This window comes from Triplophysa dalaica, chromosome 6 (genome assembly GCF_015846415.1).
Source record: "Triplophysa dalaica isolate WHDGS20190420 chromosome 6, ASM1584641v1, whole genome shotgun sequence".
In the NCBI taxonomy this organism is placed as follows: domain Eukaryota; kingdom Metazoa; phylum Chordata; class Actinopteri; order Cypriniformes; family Nemacheilidae; genus Triplophysa; species Triplophysa dalaica.
The window spans coordinates 19,109,794-19,119,381 of record NC_079547.1 but is presented as its reverse complement, the minus strand read 5'-3'; the positions used below and the strand labels follow the sequence as shown (position 1 = coordinate 19,119,381).

The following is a 9,588-nucleotide window of genomic DNA, read 5'->3' as shown; positions in this document are numbered from 1 at the left end:
ATCTGCTTGTTGTTAATGGTAAAAAAAGCATACCGCCGCATCCAGTGTGGACAAAATTTGTATTATAATGGGATCTAATGCATTTCTAATGTCTCTTGTCGTGTCGCGTCCAGTGTAGACACAGTGTAACAATGTTATCTAAGAGGGAGAATGTGATGCTTTTAATATGCTTTATTATTAGAATACAAAAAATGTAATCCACCTTTTATCCAGTCTTTTAGGAGGGGTTGCATTCCAGAGCAATGGCTCTATGTCAATATAACACAGAGGTGGTATATAGTGCACCAAAACACTATGCTTGTGTTTCAAAATATTAAGTAAGCTAAAATTTAAATATTTCAAAAATGTTCAGAGTTTTAAAAAATAAGGATATGTACAAAAATACACACATTTCACTTACAATAGTTAAAATATTACAGTGTTTTCACCATATTTGTTGTCATATAGTGCAATGGTCTCCAGAACCGAATTTTGACGTTGGTGATCACAACAGTCGGCTGAAGTTGACAGATATCTATCCCAGGCCCAATATGAGGCCAGGTGAAAAACCCTTATCACCATCCATACTCTTTAGTGGCAATGTGACCCAGTGCCATTAATAAGATAAACACAAATGAGGCCAAACATTTTTTTGATTTTAAAACTTCTAATGCTCCAGGCACTCTTTGATACTATCAAGCTTTAATTGGATCATAACTGTGCTCCACAAAAATAATAAAAAGCTCCTAGTAATAGACGATGCAACGATTGTGATTACAATGACACCAAAAGCTATAACTAAAAATAGTTCAGTCATCAAAAGGCTAAACAAAATCTTCATTTCAACTTGTCAGCTAGTAAAGTGAGATGTTTTTGAAAGCGAAAATAATAGTGGAGTTTAGTGTCGAAGGGAGGGGAACGGGGTTTCTGTTCAACACCATACCATCTTTCAAGGCTGTTGCAGGTAAGACATTGCTGATAGACTGAGGTCATGCTAAATTCAGTCAGCAAACCTATGCTGGAATGCAACACCTCCTAGAAGACTTGCCAAAAGCCTGAGCTATATAAACAAAAAGGTATTGCTTTCTTATTGGCCAGTAAGAACATTTGTTTAAATTCATTTTTTGAAAAACATATTTTGAAGTGCTTAATAATTATTTGAAACTGTATGGGAATGTGGCTGATGTGTCAATCAACACAATTATTTTTAGCTCATTCAAAACTTTTTACAATTTGTAAAAATAACTTTGACATACCATACCAGGGTTAAGGCTGCTCTGAGGAACTTCTGTACTGGCTCAGTGACAGAGTACGTTTTATCATAAAAAAATATATTTCAACATTATTTTTAATAGTATTTCTATTATTATAATTTTCTATACAATTGTATATAATGTATACAGCTTAAAACAGCCAAATGCTCTGTATCATATTCTTCTGTCATAAAAAGAACTTTAGGACGCTTCATGAAACTAATTATATGAACTAGAGGTCATACTTGGCTCAGTTAAAACATCTGCATGCACATGTTTGATGCTCCACACCCACTTTTGAAAGAACACTACTAAATGCACCTATTTGTTTCATTAAGAGGCACAGCAACTCAAGTATAAACACATCCACACACTTGTCTTCTTTCACTTAATTCTGAAAAACAATCATCATTTCACTCTTTTGAATAGATGTTATATGGATGTCCCCAAACTCAGAAAGAACCAGTATTCTCAGTATTCAAATCAAATGATTCTTTGAAAAGGAATAATAAAAGCACAGCACCGGTACTTGTTGTAGCTTGTCTTTGGTTTTTGAGAAAGAGCATCTAGTGAAATTACATTTATTCCCACAACCTGCAGAGAGAACTCGTTCACCCTGTAGCAACATGTGTACGGACTCAGTGTAGGTGGACTCACCTCTAAGCCCCCTCTGTTACCTCCCACAAATGACCTTGAATGGGGCATACATCAGATACTTGAACTTGGCTATTCCACAACAGGTCAGCAGGAAAGTCTCCCAAACAGCATGAAAGAGACAAATGTCAAGACGAGCGTAACTCAGTTTCACGGAATCAAGATTTACAAAGAGAATGAAAATGTGATTTGTATCATAGCGCCATCTGTACTTTAATGCGTGCCACAAAAGAAAACACTAAAAAAATGATGTTCAAACTTGATCTGATCAGTCAACTCCCATCCGTTGTCATTTCCTCGATGTCTGCGATAAACATGCAGTGCATAATTCAAGCATTTACAAGGAGATGGAAATGTGTAGGACACTCAATGGCATTATAATGACAGCAGGGTGGAAAGATGTTTTTTAGGTAAAGAAACCCGTTCGCAAAGTTTGAAAGAAACAGCTTTGAACTGTGCTCAAGCGAGCATGCATTCCACCCCCGTTAACAAGCTGTTACGCAAATCCAAAACGGCCCGCGATTGGTCAGAATGTGCCCTCCCTCTTTTGAAGGTAACTTATTAAAACAGCCGTTGGGCGGCGTCGAGCACCCGACTATAAATACAGTCAGTACAAGCAAAGGTACCGGGTACGACTTTGTCCTTTTCTGCAACATTTAGGAAGGGGACAACATCGCTGTCAAGTCACTAAGGCCCAATTAAACATAACCAAAAAGGGAACTACGTACCGAAAATGTCTGCAAATAAAAATGGTGATGGTGGATGGAAGAGCTTTATCTGGAATTCAGAAAAGAAGGAATTTTTAGGACGCACAGGCGCCAGTTGGTGTAAGTCTTAAGATGTTTTTCTTCTTCGGCTACTCTTCATTTGGATTGAACTATTGGATGTTAATATTATTGATGCGGCACATTGTTAAATATAACCACAGAAACGTAGTGACTTGGTTAAGACTCGACACCTGTTTGAGCTAACTTCACACGCTATACGAGTCGTGACTTTCGTTTTCAAAGGCTAAAAACGCCTCGAGTTGAAGGCTTTCTGAGCCTGTATTATGATCGGATTGTACTTTTACGAGAAGTATAAAAACGGAGCGAAGGCGTCGTGTCGAAACGTGCTTTCTTTGGTGAAATGTGCTCTTGACGATTGAGTTCTAACGTTAGGTCCTGTAATGAATGATCAAACTAGTACCTTTAACTTTACTTGGCCACAAATTGGTGCGCGTGCTAATTCTTGAATGAACAAAGCACGAACTTCCCACTAGTAAATTGTTTTCGGTTTATTTATTAGACGTTAAATGTAACGTAATTGACAGGACTCTTTGAAAGTTAAAGGGTCATTTTGAAGGTCGAGATGATGAGTTCTGTTGTGTTTTAGTACAGAAACGGGCTGTCAGCTATATCCTAAAATGTTATTTATTATCATGTATAGATCTTAAATCGAGTAGTCGTATGTAAGGTATAGTTTTCTAAATGGCAGGTTACATGAAAGTTGTGAGTAATGTCAAACTATTACATTTATTCATTTGGCAGACGCTTTTATCCAAAGCGACTTACAAGTAGGAGAGCATATAAAGATTTTGTCAACATAAACAGTTATGTTAGTTTACAAGAAGCAAATCACAGTGACATGTTTATCCAGGTGCTTTTGTATTTTCATTCCAAGAGGACTCGTTTTTTGCTAAAATAAATCGCCCTGTTGCCGTGTTTATGGCTATTTATGTCATGTAAATGTAGGCTTTTAGTGGCCGACCATCTGCGACTTTATCAGTTTTGAACATTTGCTCCTATCTCTGAACTACTTCTCATGGTTGTATCGATCCGTGCACTTGTTTTACTCGCAAAGGCCTGCTTACAAAAGCTGTACAAATAAATCCTCTTTATTCGTACAAATGTTCAGTTTAAACTGTGAAATAAAGGAGAAAATCGTGAAGCGGGGTTGAGTTTACGCTGACATTGTGGAGTGTCATGAGTGTGGCAGTCACATGTAGCTTAGCCTGCTAGTGTCACTGTGTGTACTTTTAAGTGCTTTGAAAGAAACACAAATAGCTGTAAGAACTTTCCCAAAGTTGTACGTTTTTGAACTAACATGACTAGTAAAGGATATGCCTGGGGTATGTAACGTTAGTTAAGTATACAAACACTATTGCGTAAACCGCACGAGTTAAGCGAGGAAGAGGAAGCTGTCAGTTTAGGAAATCCATTTACTGACGCGTGGGATTTCAGTAAAGCTTCGTATTGTTCTTTATAAATAGTTTGTTTGACTTCATTGTGTCGATAAAACCCTCCTTCTTGATAAACATTTATGAATAGTTCGTCATTTGTCGCTTACCCCGTGCAGTTTTTTTGTCACGACGCAGGTTGACGTTCACGTGCCATTAGAAAATCTGTAAGAAAGTATATTTACGCAGTTTTGTTACGTAATTGAGGCCTCTGGTCATGACAACTGCGATGGGTATAAAGCCATAGGGTTCCTGTGTCTTTTTCTTCTTTTTTTCTTGTCTGTCATTGGGAATGTGGCCTTCTGTTGGCATTAAAAAGCCATTTAAAAGAAAATGGGGAACTTTATTCTCTGCCCACATTTGAAACCATTGTTCAGAGCAACTTAAACTACAGGAAACACATTCGACTTTGAATACAATGCTTCTAAGGTTTTGTATTGGCAGAGGAGGAGGAAAGGAAGTGTAAGACACACAGCAACCACAGTTGTGTTTTGTAGGGAATGGCTTATAGCGAATGCATTTGGGGGCCATTGCTACTATCAAGAAGCGTACAGACTGGCACGCGAACGTTATTCTGCAGATTCGAGCTCATCTTCTGTTGTTGCATCATACAGGGGACATTTGAGTTGTGGGAGGTGGCGTCATGAGTAATGTATGAGCTTGACTAAAGATTGTGTCGCTGGCACCTCAGATACTGCATAGTGATGAATTCCTGGAAAGTTTTGAATGTGTCACAGATACGGACACTTTGAAGATGCGAGGCTCATAAGACCGCTGATCACTTCAACTATGGATATTAGAAAGATATATGTTTTATTATGCAAAAAGTGAACAAGTGGTTTTGTTTCCAAAAACGTACAATCTATTTCATGTCAAAATGATGTCAAACACTAAAACTGTCTCAAACTATTATGACTGCTGAAATGAATTGGATTCTAATGTTCTTATAAAACTTTAGTCCAACTGGAGAATTTTCTATTAAATGCTCAATTTTTGACTCCTCTTATTTTTAAATTATTGTCAGTTAATCGATTTAAGATCTGGTTTACGTGTGTTTGTGGAAACTGAAATTAAAACGAAGTCATTTTTAAGCATTTAGTTAATTCTATGCCATCTGCCTTTCCTTACAGTTAAAATCATCACCTTCTATGTAATCTTCTATGGCTGCTTGGCTGGAATATTCATTGGCACCATCCAGGCCTTGCTTTTGACTCTCAGCAACTACAAGCCCACATACCAGGACAGGGTGGCACCCCCAGGTAAAGAACCAAATCAATCATGATGTTAAAGATATTACACGTCCAAGACAATTATCGGCCCGTAAGAGCTCTGAGAATGAAGTGGCAACCCTAAGAGTTACAGAATGAACTGTTGAGTACTTTTTAATGCGATAATAATGCGAAAATAATTTTAACCGTCATATATGTTTTGTTATTTTCAAGCATGGCTTCATTTAAAAAGGAAACTAGGAATATTTTAACTGCCAAAGGCATTTGCTACCATTTAGCACATCCATACATTCATTTGAAAACTGTTGTGGTCCTTTCAACAAAATGCTTTCCCATCACAAGCTATAAAAACGCAACCCAGATTTCTTTTTTCAGAACATTACATAATATTTTATGGTACTGATATGGAAAAATGGAAAGGATAGTCTGATTTATACACAGTCAAACTGTTCCATAAAGTTAAAATTGCTTCTGTAAACCATGTGACAGCTCTGAAGGTCTGTGTGACCTCAGAGAGAGGCTGGAGGTTGTGGGGGGGGGTATAAGGGAGAAGTTACACAGAAAGCCATTATGACCTTCACACCCCCTACCAGACAGAAGAAGCTTCCTGTTTGAGTCCTGAGAGCGACCCCATTCCTCACATCTACACATCTTTAAGCTGGTATTTCTTGTAATTCAGTCTGGGCTGACACCCTGTCTGCACTTAAACGTAGCACTAAAATAGTTTATGACAGTTTTAAGGTTTATCAAGATTTCCGTAAGCCTGTTTTGCCGAAAGGAATCCTGAGCAACTGAGCTTTGGCTGAAAAAAGGCTTAATATAACAGTGAAGAGCATTGTATGCTGTGCTTTCCGTAATCTGTGGAAGTTTAGATGTTGTTAGCCTGCCCGTCGTTTAGGCTGCCAGGCATTTGCCAGACCAGCCGTGCCAGTGGATGTTTGCACAGTGCATACTCCCGTCTTGGCTTTAAATTTAGACGCATTTATTCACGACCGAACATAAATGTCTGTGCCAGAAAGAGCCGTTTCCCCTTTAAGAGAGGCACCAGTGAGATCTGAAGTCTGGTGAACGAGACAACAAGAGCAGGAATGAGTGGAGATCACCATGGTGTGCTGCTATTCGCTGTGAACAAGGTTGGCGAAAAGACAGGCTGCCTGCGCAAGTCCCACCTCTTCGGGGCTAAAAGTTTCCATTGTGTTAAAGGAGCACGTGAGCGTGTAGAGAGGAGGAGGGGGAGGCTGGGAGACTCACACACTCGACTGGATAGACAGAGTCTGTGTGAACTTGAAAGCGTGTTTGCGCAACTTTTTTTACACACAACACTAGGAAGCTCGTCTTTTCCGCTAGCTTTGCTATAGTATAGCTGCAAGCACATGAATGGACGTCATTGCCGGCCTGTTGAAAGGCAGCCTGGCATTACAGCCAATATAAGGTTTCCGTTTGCGCGTTCTCATCTGCTGGTTTTGCTCATACCACGCCCCATTTTGGCCGTGAGCTTCTGGTGGTGGAAAATTACTGCCAAGCTAAGGATCTGAATAGCAAACTTCTATGACAATGAATGGATGGGGTTAAAGGGATCGTCCGATTTCATTGCAATTGGGAGATAATTTGAAGAGAGTCACATCTGAATGAAAATTTATTGCATGTTATTCTGAAGGGTTTAGCTAAACTGAACCATTTTACTTTTTTACAGGTCTATCACACAACCCGCGCTCGGAAAAAGCAGAATTCACCTTCTCCATGAGTGATGAGAAAAGTTACAAGGCATACGTAGAAAATATTGACAAGTTTCTGGTGCCGTACAGCAGTGAGAAACAGATCGATCAACAAAAGTTTGAGGATTGTGGAGGTACAATGAGTCCTAAGATACTTTTTATATGTTTATGTGCGATTTTAGAACAACTGCATAAAGACAATAAAGGTTCTGGCATGTTGAAGCGACCTAAGTAGGTAAGCCAGAGGTCACTGAAATGGTTACCGTCTAGGAAGTGATCTACAACCATCCTGAGCACTCATGATCATATGATCTTCATTTACTTCAAAGTTCATGTTTTAATCATGCTGTATACTGTAGACAATTAGAGCTTTATTTGTCTAATTTTGCCATCTTGCATGTTCATGAGCTGTTGTTGTATGAAACATTAAATACAGTTGCATTAACAGACTTGTATGGATTTCATATCCAGCTGTACCCAAAAGCTACACGGATCGCGGAGATCTGGAGAGTGCCTTCGGCATCAGGAAGGCTTGCCGTTTCGATAGGGAGATCCTAAAAGACTGCTCAGGCTCTTCGGACAAAACCTATGGCTTTGACGTAGGCAAACCCTGTCTCATCGTTAAACTCAATAGAATTGTCAACTTCAGGCCTCGGGTGAGTCATAATCTTGTTTCAAATTAAATGATTTAATGGAGAAAAAAAAATGTTAGAAACGGCACTTCTAATAAGAAATGTCATGGAGGTTTATGATCATTTTAGAAAATACCATCACTCGTTGTTAATTGGTTTGTATTACATTAAGTTATGTTAACTTGTTGAGATTAATTAAGAGATAGGAATGAAAAATAGTTATTATTAGTATTGTTTATTATTAATTCACATTAGCTTTTACCTTATTGAATGGTCTTATCATTTTATTTAATTTTATTGCCATGTTGTGTGCTCGTAAAGTAAGAACGGATTTGTTATTTGCAACATGATTAAGTTTAATATTTAAACTCACACAGGCTCCACCTAACAACGACAGTCTTCCGGCGGCAATCCACACTAACTATCAAGGCAATCTGATTCCAATCCATTGCTCAGCCAAGGTAAGACATCAGTCACATCTAAGACCTCCATTCAGCATCCCTGAGAAAGATCTAACACGAACGATCCTTATCTTAACAGAGAGATGAGGAAGCAGATAAGCTCGGACCAGTCGAATACTTCGGAATGGGTTCTGGTTTCCCTCTCCAGTATTATCCTTACTACGGCAAGCTGCTACACCCGCAGTACCTCCAGCCTCTCGTGGCCATCAAGTTTCAGAACATCACCAAGGATTTCGAGATGCGCATCGAGTGCAAAGTATTCGGAGAAAACATTGACTACAGCGAGAAAGACCGTTCTCAGGGACGCTTTGACATCAAAATGCTGATCAAATCATGACCATAGCTACGAAAGTAGCACCTTCCCTCTGCCCATTTCAAAACGTGATCATTTAGACGCATTCAATTGGATTAAAAAAAACAACAACCAACGTTCACAACATACGGGACCTACACTTAATCTGTATGCTTTACACTAGCTTTCTCTGCATGTCTAGGGTTAGAATGTAAATTACAGGAAGAGTAGCAATAGCTAAGTATTTATTCTACTGTAAATGAGAATATTCAGTGAGCCATGGGACGTTCATTTTATTACTGTAAATTGTAATTCCACTACTGATGTAGCGAGCAGTGTTTCTGTCCCCTGAGTATTTCTTCCTAGTGTGGTCTCTTTATGGAGTTTGCAGTGCAGCAGTTGCATACAGTGGTCCTTTCCAAGCCATGTTGTAATTTCTGTTGTCTTATGTGAGAAAGCCTTAGCGGTCCAAGGTGTGTTTGTGCGTATGTGGTAGTACATGTGAGAGTGAGTGAGAGCGTGTTCATTTTTGTCTACTTAAAAACTGAAAATACTGGCATGGTACGCTCTGAACTCCCCGGATCTGCGTGTATGTGTGTAAGTGACTGCACTCCGTTAAATTCTTTTTTCCTTTCTTTATTTTTCGTTGATTGTGGGGAATATGTTTGTACATCACCTTTTGACGTTTCGTTTGATTGTCTTGCAATTTGGGAAATTTGGGGCTAATGACAATTTTTGTGTAAGGCTTATATTCTTTTAAGTGTAGAACTGTGTGTCTAGCCTGGAGGACTGAAGTGGTCACCATGGCAACTCAGTACTTTTACTTTTTTCTTCTGGAGACATCATGATGTGTGGTGTTACTTTCTAATGAATGTTTTAGCCATTTTCATGGTGGAAGAATTTTATATTTATGCAGTTGTACATTTTTAATGTCAGCAGGAGAAAATGTAATATGTTTGAATCCAGATACCAAAGTCACTGGTTAAAGGTTAGAAACCTATCTGATGCAAAGCAGTACCCCATGTTATAGGATATTTTGTTTGTGTACAAAAAAATCTTAAAATTCAATGTTGTACATCGGAACACTTGTCAAAAGATTGTAATGTTATTTAAATCTGGGTAAGACCTGAAAAAATAAATGGACAGACAACTGAG

At 38.7% G+C, this 9,588-nt stretch overlaps 1 protein-coding gene across 1 annotated transcript; it reads left to right on the top strand.

The window, feature by feature from the left end:
* Nucleotides 1-2,493: 2,493 nt before the first annotated feature.
* atp1b1a (ATPase Na+/K+ transporting subunit beta 1a) lies at nt 2,494-9,587 on the top strand. Its single transcript, XM_056751399.1, has 6 exons — nt 2,494-2,713; nt 5,235-5,363; nt 7,027-7,182; nt 7,520-7,704; nt 8,058-8,141; nt 8,221-9,587. Exons 1-6 carry the CDS (start codon nt 2,620-2,622, stop codon nt 8,476-8,478), a joined length of 906 nt encoding a protein of 301 aa, XP_056607377.1. The 5' UTR covers nt 2,494-2,619; the 3' UTR covers nt 8,479-9,587.
* Nucleotide 9,588: the final 1 nt, after the last annotated feature.

Excerpts from the sequence above, each read along its gene's own strand:
- atp1b1a (XM_056751399.1), top strand. The coding sequence starts at position 2,620 with ATGTCTGCAAATAAAAATGGTGATGGTGGATGGAAGAGCTTTATCTGG. Across the intron at positions 5,364-7,026 it reads GGACAGGGTGGCACCCCCAG|GTCTATCACACAACCCGCGC; the intron begins GTAAAGAACCAA and ends ACTTTTTTACAG. Across the intron at positions 7,705-8,057 it reads TTGTCAACTTCAGGCCTCGG|GCTCCACCTAACAACGACAG; the intron begins GTGAGTCATAAT and ends AAACTCACACAG.